We start from the raw sequence: 12,759 nt of genomic DNA, 5'->3' as shown, positions 1-12,759 counted from the left end.
AATTTTCTTAATTTGATTTGTAAGAATTGAGGGGATACCAGTGGTATTTTGACATTATTATTGCACATGCATTATATGAAATTTAAGTTCATGCATGCATGCATGTAATAGGCGTCGTAAGCAAATTGAAAGGAGGGGGGGGGGGCTAGACGAAGTCGAGAACACACACAAGTCCGTTCTAATATTGCTTGTATATATAAAGTCTACCTTTTAAAAAAGAAAAGTTGGGGGTTGATCCATCAACCATCTCTACCCCAATCCGGTTTGTTCATGTATACTAGCAATTCTCCACGTTAAAAACGTTTAAATATATACATTACTGTAAAAAGTGGGGGATCTGTAATGCTGGAACCTCTTGAAAAATTATTTAACAATATTCTCAGAAAGCAAAAGCGGTTTACAAACCAGTCTTGATATTCTCAGTAACTATTGCTCAAATTGGAAACTTCAAGTTAATGTAGATAAATCTAAAGTTATGATATTTAACTCAAATGGCAAGCCTAAAGGAAATGAATTTAGTTTTAATGGTAATGCGATACAAATTGTACCAAGATACTGTTATTTAGGTATTATGATGAAATGTAATAGGAAGTTTAATTTAGCAACAGCTGTGCTTATTGAAAAGGCTAGAAAAGCATGTTTTAAAATGAAAAGAATTATTGGATTTGATAACCCATGTAAACTTTTAGAAAAACTCTTTGATGCTATTGTACTTCCAGTTCTCTATTGTAGTGAAATACGGGGAGTGGATCTCTCATCCAAAGATATTTCAAATATTGAAAATTTTCACTTAAAATTTAATAAAGACATCCTTGGAGTGCACTGCAAAACACCCAATGCTGGTTGTTTAGCGGAACTTAAAAGACTACCACTTTGGTCCAAAATTTCCCTATCTAGTATCAAATATTGGAATCACCTGAAAACTTCTGATTCTTTGGCCTTTAAACTTTACCAATCCACAAGTAACTGTAATTCTTGGACTAAGAAATTATTTTCTATTCTAGATAATCTTGGATTCTCAAACATTACAAAATATACAGGTTCCATCCAACACCTTTTACCAAATTTTAAACAAAGAATCATTGTTCAGTGCACTCAGGAGCAAACGTCAAAAATCTTTGGTTCAGAAAAACTTGATTTCTTCAAGAAAGTATACTCGGGAAAAAGAAGTCCTTATGTTGATTTACTCAAAAAAAGATCTGAGAGATCCTCTCTTAGTAGAATTAGACTAAGCGCACATAAACTTGCAATAGAAAGTGGTAGATATATTTCCACATCAAGAAATGAAAGATATTGTAATGTATGTAATACTGGTGTGATTGTCTTTGAGGATGAAATACATTTTCTTTTTCAATGTAATTCTTACTCTAAGCTAAGAAACACATTCTTTAGTAATATTTATAACATAACAAAGAAAAATAATAATTTTAGCAATGAGAAATATATTTTACAATTATATGTAAACAGTAATATACAAAAAGTCTTGAAAGTTACTGTTAAATTTATCAGAGACTGTTTTGAACTTAGAAGTCAATTACTTGAATTACTTTGAAAAATATGTAAACATTTAATGATGTTCAGTGGGCCTTTGCCAATTATTGTAATTGTGTTTGTGCCAATAAAGTATTTGTATTTGTATTTGTAATACTGATTTGGATTTATCTTCTGTTGTCGATTTATATAACGTAACTCACAATGTTGAAGAAAATGTTGTTATCCTTACCTTAATCGATATCTCCGTTGTAGTTTTCCATAAAATGCATAATTGTCGTTGCTTCTTATTTTGGGAATCCCCCTCTCTTCATTGATTTATTTTCGGGTGCCCCGGGGGGAAACTAAACTGTTTCACATTTTTTCATTATATACATTATTGATATAAATTCAAATTAATACATGTATTGTTAAAAACTAAACTTTGTCTTGTATTTATTCCATTTTCTTTTTTTGTTAAACACAAACATAATAACAATTGATAATTTATAAAACGAAAGTAGCAATGCTTTTCTTACGAAGAGAGGTTCCCAGTAGGAATCAGCATGAATTTTAAAGCTATTCCTCGTGTAGCGGAATTGGGGAAGTGATGATGTCACGGCGTTTTATGAAAATTTTCTGTATTTTACATCTTAGTATTTAGGTAGACTTTATATATACAAGCAATATTAGGACGGACTTGTGTGTGTTCTCGACATGTATAATGCACAGGTGCTTGGGGACAGGACCCCCCCCCCCCCCCTCCCGTGTTCCGTACCCCAAGGATTCTTTGACTTTTTTTAATAAAATATTTTTCTATGATATATTTTCAAAGTATTACAACTGAAAAATCCAAAATTTAAGCTAAAACTACCCTTTATAAAAATTCACCCTCACTGATACTATAACAGAACCTCAAGCGCCTGTGAACAGAACAAGGTTGGCAACTTCAACATACGATTTTCGACCCCTCGGTAGGAAATCCTCAAAAAATTATGATGAAAGCTACTTACCGACTGGAAGTAAAGGTTTCAATATCTTCAGAGATTAGTAATTAATTGATAAATCGCTAATTTGTGTCCCATTGTATTTCCAGTCCTGAGGATTTTCATGTTTAACTACTGCGACTCATCATTTCAAATGTTCGTGTACGGAAGTCGTCATCTTTACTATTTCTAGAAGGGGAAAACCCAACGACTGACTTTTTTCAAAAATTGCGATGTTTATACAAATATTTTTAATATTTTTGGTCGTTTCTGTTCAAGTATATCGGTTAATGTTAACACAGATGCCTTTATATGTGGAATTCTATGGGTAAACATTGGGATTAAATACTAAAAAGGGGGGGGGGTACCTCAGTACATACATGCGTAGATCTATGGGCATTTTAAACATTAACCTGCTGAAGCTGCTTTTTTTGTAGGTACGATGGGATTTAATCCTCCAATGATACATATAAAAATGTTAAATCAAGACTTATAAAATTTTACAATAACATGACTGACAAAGAATTTATATATCACGTAGTACTACTTATATAGTTCAGATAGATATAGATTTTTTTTTTAAATATAGTTAAATAGATCGTCTGAGTATCATGACTACTTTGTTTGAAACAATCTCTGTGTTGTTAAGTCTGTTTACTTAATAGATAGATTTAAATAGAATTACTTCTTATCCGTGCATAATACGTACCGCGGCAGACTATGTCACTTGACCACCCTAAGCCCCCTTCACCCCACTTTTCTTCCGACTTTTATTTTAAAACAATCTTTAATGTATTTATGCAATACATGTATAACCTGTTTTACGCAAACACACTGTTGTTTTAGCTTCATTTTAGTCCTTAATACGTTAATTCGATTTACAAACTTTGTATGTATCTTTTTTTGGAGAGACAAACTTCGGTTTTCCCCTTCTAGAAATAGTAAAAATGACGACTTCCGTTCACGAACATTTGAAATGATGAGTCGCAGTAGTTAAACATGAAAATCCTCAGGACTGGAAATACAATGGGACACAAATATTAGCGACATATGGAGAAATGGTGTTCATTCTGCTCATTTACATATTCGCCATATTGGAGCTATAATGGCGGCAGATTCTATAAAGGTTTATATAGAGAACCTACAAAAATTGCTAGTTTTTATATACTAACTATTTCGGATAAAGTTCTTCCGCCGATCCTTTGTTTTTTCTTTATATCTACCGGAAATAACAATGATGTTGATGCCAAAGTGAAAGTTGCCACCGCCTTTTTGATTTGAAAATTCGAAGCGAGAGTACATTGTTTTATTGAAGGAACGAGATCTGAATTAGTGTTTTTATCATTTTTGGTGATTAAATGTAAGTGTTTATTGCATTATGACAGAGTTCTTCCGCCGATTAATAGGTGCCAACGAAGTTCTATTTGTAAAAAATTTATGTGTTATAACATTGTATGAAGAGTTACGACCGCCTTTTAAATTTAAAAACGACAATTTTTGCATCTGCCTGACCTACTTATTACTAAAGCAATCGGTATCATTAATTGCCAACTGACAATAACGCTATATTCTTCCCATTTAACTATGTCGGGAGCTTTAAGGAATTTAAATAAAGTAGTCTTGCATAGTTTAACATTAAAAGAATTATAAAGAAATAGTATAATTTCAGCTTTTGCAGGATCTTATGAATATTAATGAGAGGCAAATCACGTGGGAGCAACCTCATGAATAAACTGCACGTCATTTCTCCATATTAACCAGGAACTGAGGAAGTAGATGTGTGTTTTGGATTTATGCATTTAATGTAAGTAAAACTCATTTTATTTGCCTTCATTCACTTGAACATTTTTTGCACATAAATTTTTATTCAATTAGTCTTTATTTCTCGAATTTTATCACCTCAAACACATGAAACGAGAAACATTAAATCAGGTGCATGTAGAGTTATCTTCTTTTGTTTACATGCCTCCACGTGGTTGGAGAAATAAAAATCTTTTGTTGCTATAAAAATATATAGGACTTGTCAATGCTTTTAAATTATTATACAAAATTATTTATGTTGTTCTTGGTGTTGTGAAATATTTTACCCCAGTGTTAAAAAAAGTGAAAATGATTCAATGTGCAGAAAATGTTATATATAGTCTGTTTTACTTCTTACAATAGCAGATACATAATTTCTCAGTTACTTACATGCAATATAATGTAATAAACGTGTGAAGAAGTGCTTTTAAATGAATATAGAATGAATGTGACATTTAAAAGATTAGAAATGGTAAATGACAATGTAAACAACCCTCAAGTGATCAACTGGTGATTATTATTCAGGCGCGGATCTAGAAATTTTTCAAGGGGGGTGAAGAGGAAAAGAGTTTATGTAACTTACGTTTTACATAAATATGTACATGTAGTTAAATAACTCAGTAGGATACAGGGTGCAGTGTGGTTTTTAAAAATGGTAGGCAGATCAACCTGTGAAAAAAATACTTGTATCTATATAGATTACCTGAAATTTTTTGAAAGAGTGAAAAAAAATCTCTGAACTCGTAAATCCTATTATGTGAAGAAGTTGGGTTTCATTTTGTTATCACAAACAAATTTTGTTATATATTACAACATTAGCCTCTCAATGAACATTTTTCTATAATTTAATTTTATTTGTATTCTCGCCTCTCATTGGTTGATTTCCAAAAAGGAACGCATAACATTTTGTATAATCTGGTTTGGTAAAGCAACACACCCACTTGACGACCAGCTTAATTTTTTAATCATCATTTCCATGCAATCCTCTCATTTCCAGTCCTCGGAATCCATGGAAAATTCCAGATTTAATAAATGTACCTTCAATTACTTAATTAAAAACAATTACTCGTTCTTACCTCATGTAAACAAACATCATGGCTGCTAGATCAGTTATTACCTCCCCTCGCTTCAAATCACTTCCGTTACTACGGTTGTATTATTGCGCGGTAAATTTGAACTTATAAAAAGCAACACAATTTTACATCAAAAGTTGTCTAATTATTTTAAAAATAATTTATAAGGAATGACTCTAATTCTTGGCCATATTATCTAGTATAATCTGGTTTGGGTCAGTTTACGCTTTTTTTATAATCCGCTTCGAGGATTATAAAGCGTAAACTGACCCAAACCAGATTATACTCGATAATATGGCCAAGAATTAGAGTCATTCCTTAAATAATTAGAACAAAATACACTGTAGAAATTTGGGTCTTTCTTTCTCTATAGAGATCTTATTTTGCAAATCAAAAGGGGGGAAGGAGTGCAGCGGGAGCCAGTCCAAGCGCCCCCTAATAAAACGTCCCGGTCAAAGTGTCCCCTAATTTTAGTCAAAGCGTCCCCTGATTTTAGTCAAAGCGCCCACATCCCGGTCAAAGTGTCCCCTGATTTTAGTCAAAGCGCCCCCTAACATATTTTTATAGAAAAAAAAACTGCCACCAAATATTACTTTAAGACTATTTTTAAAAATTTCCTTGATCACAATCTTAGATGACATACAGACACTTAAACTGTAAAGTACTGAGCACATGAATGGTACTAGTAAGTAATTTGATTGATTCATTGATTTATTATCATGCCTGGAGTGATAAAAGTATTTCAAAAAGTCTGTCAAATTCTTAAAAACATAATTATTTCACACTCATGATGGTGTGTGTCCCGTATGCAAAAAATATAATTGCTTTAATAAATTCTCATATATTTTTATAATATTTTAGATGTTAATGACTAAAATGATTGATCATTATCAAAATAAAATATCTCTTGCATCGTGCAAAAGGCTAATTTATCTTCATCTTAAACACAGGATATGGAGATTGGAGATAATGAACAGTATTCCATATCAAAGTCCATAAAACAATAGAAAAAAGGAGCAGAGCAAACACGGACCTCCGAAACATCAGAGGTGGGATCAGGTGCCATGGAGGAGTGAGCATCCCCTGATGACCAGTCACACCCGCTGTAAGTTCCTTGTCTTGATCGTGAAATAGTGGAAAATTCCACGATGGAATTTTCCACTATTTCAATAATGGACTAACAATTTGTATGAAAAATGTCAGTCAGCATTTACATATTGTAAATTAATTGTACATGTAAATCAATATGATTTACAATAGGTAAATCAACTTTCAATTGCTTTTCTTGGCTGTACAGCATTTTAAGTCACGTAGTAGTATAAATGATAATAAGGACTTTCAAGTAGGCATAATTCTGCTTCAGACATAATTTTAGTTTTTAGGTGTCATTTATTTTTCCAAGGGTAGCTTCATTGCATTTTTTCGCCTCAAATCCCTGTTTGACGCAGTGGTTTGAGTGCCTGCTCTAGAGTCTCGAAGTAAGGAGTCAATCCTTACATCACGTGTTCAAATCCCACTGTGTGACTTGGAGATGGTCCTTCTGATGAGACCGTATAAACTGAGGTGACAGGTCCTTTGTCACAGTAGGTGTTGGCACAAAAAAGATTCTTCAACAATTAGATAACCTTATTTTGACACAGAATTGACTCTGATTTTCTTTGTCAGTGTACATCGAGTGTACAACAATGAAAACTATACGCATCAATCTAAAAGTTTTTTTGTGTGTGTTTTAGAGGGAACTAGTGTCAAAACCCCAGCCTCCCCACGTGAATCTGTGTACTTTTTTTTATAATTTCTGTGATAAATAAATGTATGTGCTTGTAGTTATCATCATGAACATTTAATAAATAAGAGGAAAAATATTCTTTTGCAAAGCACTGAATAGCACAATATTATGGCCAAGTGCATGATTACTAATTTAACATGTTCAAATCCTGTTCAAATACACATACAATTTAATTTAGCAAAATTTGTTTTGTAAACTTTGCTTAAATTGGGTATTAAAAGTTATTTTATAGCAATATACTGGAGGGACTAGTTCACTTAGAGACAAATTAAAAAGATTTAACCTTTGATAATGATGAATAACATCAACACCAAATGAATTTACTTTTGGCATCTTACATGTGACTTTTCATATGCAAATTTATATAAAATGTTGTACAACTTTTGCCTTCATGTTGATTAACTTTTAACACTGAGCCTTTACTTTCAGGTCTCTTTACATCAATATTCTGATGCTGTCCGCCAGTCGCCCATCATACCCCTAATATATTGAATCACAGTGGTGGTACAGAGATTTGGACAATCTATATCATCTACAGGATGATGTCAGGATCACAAACAAATAAGAAAATCTGTTCAAGAACTTCAAGAAACTGTCCACTGAGACATAAAAACATGTACAGAGGCTCCCAAGTCAAAGTGAACTGCTTATTTTAGCAGTTTATAAACAGTTATTAGGCAGTCTGGCAATTTTTTGGCAGTTTTTAGGCAGTTCTTAACAGTCTTAGTCTTAGCATTCCTTAAAACTGCTTACAGACTGCTTAAAAAACTGCTAAGAATTTGTGTAAGCAGTTCAGTATTGAACAAACTTAAGCAGTCAAACAAGCAGTTTCTGGAAACTGCTAAAAGTGCAACTAATTCATTTCGACTTCTTATAAGAAGTAATACAACACTTTTTCACTCTTGGTGGTCCTAACTTTCACTAGCCTTCATTACTGCCCATGTGTTACTGTTAATGCTTCCTGATGATAACGTCACAAATAATTGGGGGCCAGGCAGGAGTTCTTATACAGAAAATAAAATTAAATAGAAAAAAAAATATACTAAAAATCTTACTCAAAGAAATGTTACAATAGTTTGTAATAATTAAATTGAGGCTTCATATTATAAAAAGCATGAGCATATGAGCTTCTAATCTTTATCCCATCAACTTGCAAATCCAGCCGTCTAGTTATATTAACAACCTGCTGTGTCCCCCTTGGTTGCTTGAAACTACAGGGTTGTATCCAATGAGGAAAGCCAGTCAAGATTTGTGCGCCTTTTCCACATCAGTTCAAAATTACAAATTGTGAAGATGTTTGTGATGGTCTGGGACATTATATATTTATACCCATACAGTGAAGAAGTAAAATATGCTTTGGAAAATACAATTATCTGTGATCACCACACTGGACTGGATGTGAACTTAATATTTATATAGTGACAAGTGTATCAGAATTAATTTCCATGAGATGGGAGATCATTATTATAAAAATCTGATAAAACAATGGAATTGGGTGATATAGGAAAATTGTTAAAAGATTTGTTGGCAGTAATTAAAGTATGCTTCAGAAAATATGGTAAGTGTGTGGGCTTGTGATATAATAGGCATACCCTCTCTCATTTGGATAACTATTAAATTATAAAACGTATAATCTAGTTTGTATATTTTAATTATAAGTACTTAATATAAATCAAAATATTTGCAGATAAATTTATAAGCTACTGATAGAGGGATCCGTAGATTAGTCCACTGTATCAATTAACCAAGCTCTAAAGATGCCACTCGTTTATGCAAGAAAATGGACTTAATGAAAGGACTCATTTACAGTTCATACCTTAGATCTAAATCTCAATACTAAGTTAAATTCCCATATGTGATGTCATTTTTTCAATAAATTACCCTGGAAGCAAAAATTATATGCATTTTTGTATTCATATATCATGTATATGGGTGGTGTTATGTTCTTATAAGTAGACAAGAATAGTGCTTATAGCATTCTTTTTACCGGTTTTTAAGCAGTTAATAAAATTTCAAATTTATATGTAGGTCACTCAGAGTCATTTCCATATAAGTAGAGCAAACAAAAGAAACACCTTAGCAGTTATTAAGAAGTTTTTAAGCAGTTCTCCTTAACCTTCCTATTGACTGCTAAGATACTGCTAAGGAAACTTCTAAGCAACTGCTAAGTTACTGCTTATGAACTGGCTAAGTACTGCTTAAACTGTGGACTGCTAAGAAAACTGCCTAATGATCAGTATGACAAAAACCTTCTGCCACCAACAGAGGAGAAGGCTAGTAAACTGTCTAAGAACTGCTAAAGCACTGAACTGTTAAGGTTAAAAAACTGCTAAAGAACTGCCTTCCACTTTGACTTGGGAGCTATTTTAAAATACACACAAAGCAGGATTTGTCAAATGTGTAAGTCCCTAGGGCCAGAGGGTCAAGCGAGTTTCTGATTAAAATTTGTCTGTTGTATATTCATGTACTTATTGTGAGTATTGTTGCCCTTGATGTCATCTTTGTATACAAACTTTCACATTCTCCACTGGGCCACTTTCAACCACTTTGGCACAAAGTATTCTTGAACAAGAGAATAAACATGATAAAGGTTATAAGAAAAAAAAGTTTAAAGAAAATGCAATGCCTCCTTCCTAAGGATAGCCCAGACATGAATGCTGTCTTGACATGTAAACATGTAGCATATGTAGATTTAATTGTTATCATTGCCCTGGAAGATTGGCTACAAAGCCCCGAAAGGTAGAGTGACAAAAGAGATAAAGATTTTAGCTCACCTGAGCAAAAAACTCAAATGATTGTTTCATCACCTGTTGTCTGGCCCAGAAAAACTGAAATTTATGTGGAAGCATCCTAGGGTAGTATATATTGTAAATTGTTCAAATCATGACCCCCGGGGGTAGGACTGGGCCAAAATAGGGAATCAAAATTTTACATAGAAATATGTAGGAAAAAACTCTTAAAATCTTCTTCTCAATTAAGAACCACTGGGCCAGAAAAGTTGAAACTTATATGGAAGCATCCTAGGGTAGTGTAGATTGTAAATTGTTCAAATCATGAGGCCATAATAAGGAACACAAGTTTTAAATTGAAAGATATAGGAAAATACTTAAAAAATCTTCTTCACAGGAACTACTGGGCAAAAAAAACTGAAACTTATGTGGAAACATCCATGGGTAGTGTAGATTTTAATTTTTCCAAATTATGACCCATATGGTAGGGTTGGGTCAAATTTGTATTACATTGGGGGAATGTGGTAAAGAACAGCATGGTCAAAGCTACTCTCAGGTGAGCAATGTGGCCCATGGGCCTCTTGTTTAGTACAGTTTAGTGTACACATGTATATTGAGGATATTCAATGTTTTGTAGTTGAATATGGAAATTATTTTATGTGTGGGACAGGACATTTTGTCTCATTAGTGAAATTAATTCCATATTATTCAAATACGAAACATTGAATTTTCTGTTTATTACATTTATATTTTCTTTGATTTTCCCTTTGTCTATGTCTTTTTTGTAATGTAGTCATACGCTACATGACGTCATAGTTGAGCGGTCAATACGACATTGTAAACATAAATTTCATCAATTAACATATTTGGGGAATGTTGGCAGTCTTTATCTCTGTCAGAATGGTTTATTAAAGCAATATGAGCTGTATCTTCAAAAAATTTTATTTTGCTGGTAAAATGTGCTATTATGATTAATTTGTATGTAATTTACACCCCTATGATCAATAAGCCCCAAATAAAGTTTTAAAATGTTTCAGAAGAAATATTTCTGTACAACCAAACATACAGTTTTACATAAGAAAACATTATTGTACAGGACAACAATAATTCAATTTTGCTTCAATTAAACTAATAAAAAAAATTTCCATCGCGAATATGAACAACAGAAGTTTATAATTGATTTATTTTTCTGTAATTTCAATAGTTTATCACAAATTTGCAATAAAAATTTCTGATGTCAAATATGCATCTCATATTGCTTTAACTTGTTCTCAATCTTATAACAGGCCAAGGAATATTTTTTACAACATTCCTTATTCCTCAATCTAATAATAGGCCAAGGAATATTTTTTACAACATTCCTTGTAATGGGAAGGAAAATCTCGAGTTTCCTCGCATTTCTGGTATTTGTCACACTGTGAAAGGATATCATTTTGATAACCTTTCACACTGTGAAAGAATATCATTTTATTTAATGAATAAATTACAGTATTTCACTGTTTAAAATGTAAAATGTAATAAATTGGTTTATCTAATGTACATCTCAAAATTCTCAAAAGACAAATGAATATTTTAGCTGTAAGTGCTTTCTGTTACTTCATGGCTTTTTAATTCAGACAAATGCAAAATTCAGTCCTGAAGACAATATTCATTGATAAATTTCTTACAAATGACCTTCTTAACTTCCTTGACATCAAAGAATGGAAATAAACATTATAATACACACTATTTCAAATGCCTTAATATTTCACTCTATTTATAGGTGTTTTTGACAAAGAAGGTTTAAAACCTTTGTGGACATGGTTTTTGAAACTCCTTAAAACTCTGGAAGGATGAGGAAAAGGAACCATTGAAATGGAACATGTTGGACAGGGTTATCAAGGTAGTATTGTTGATTTTGAACATGCATGCAAAAATTTGGTATGATATTGCATATTACAGTGTGTATTAAGAAAAATTCAACACATGCATTCATTAACTGATATGTATTTAAAGTATGCCCTTTGTCCACAAAGAAATTTTAAAATCTTTTTATGAGGCTGATTTTATGAAATTATAGATAAATCGGCAGAATGATTGACTTTTTTCTTATTTATTTAATTAGAAAATGAACATATGCAAATGTACATGTCACATTGGGGAGGATGTTCAGTATTTTTAAATATGATGTTGGAATTTGTGTCTCAAATGGGAGGATGGCTTTTCAAAGAAGATTTAGGTTTTGATTGAGATCAGCGATTTTCTTTAAGAATGATGTATTTGATATTACTATTCACAAATTTGAACAACTCCTAATATCCAGAACTTACAAATACATGTACATTGTATTTTTGAAAACTGATTCTTGTTAGGTACATTCATATTTGTCCCAAACCAACTGAAGGCAAAATATTTTCAGGAGAATGGTTAAACTAAATGACACAATGACAATCTCATACTCATGCAAAACTTTGCACTTTGCAGTCATTTTTGCAAATTCAGATGTGCACATTTAAAGGAGTGGATACATGAGTGTTTTTGAAATAAAATATGGAATCTTTGACAAGAAATGGCACAAATTAATTCACAAAATATTCATCTATCCACCCCGATATACTGATTTGACACTGGCTGCATATTTTTTTTTGACACAAAAATATAATCTGACTTAATATTGTGAATCGTATTAAACGCAAGGAATTTATTATTGCAATTTTGCATGTAGTATCACTTGGGAAATAAAATGTTTCACTTTTATTTTTATCATGTTTATGGTACTGAAACCCATGCACATTCTCCTTATCAACCGACCATTCACAAATATATATTCTTGTGATTTAATGTTTTAAAGAACTATTTTGCAATAATAAGTACTCACAAAAAATAAGGAATCTGCAGTATGTACATGTATAATTTTTGAATTGATGTTTAATTTT

At 32.2% G+C, this 12,759-nt stretch overlaps 1 protein-coding gene across 1 annotated transcript; it reads left to right on the top strand.

Annotated features, from left to right (window-relative positions):
- Positions 1-403: 403 nt before the first annotated feature.
- Positions 404-1,552, top strand: LOC134247592 (uncharacterized). The gene has a single exon (XM_062729926.1). The coding sequence runs from the start codon at positions 476-478 to the stop codon at positions 1,550-1,552; it is 1,077 nt and encodes a 358-aa protein (XP_062585910.1). The 5' UTR covers positions 404-475.
- Positions 1,553-12,759: the final 11,207 nt, after the last annotated feature.

This window comes from Saccostrea cucullata, unplaced genomic scaffold (assembly GCF_032062105.1).
Source record: "Saccostrea cucullata isolate Sc308-1 unplaced genomic scaffold, CSIRO_AGI_Scuc_v1 ctg2197, whole genome shotgun sequence".
Lineage (NCBI taxonomy): Eukaryota > Metazoa > Mollusca > Bivalvia > Ostreida > Ostreidae > Saccostrea > Saccostrea cuccullata.
Note: the sequence above shows the minus strand (reverse complement) of the source record. Positions and strands in the feature narration are given on the sequence as shown.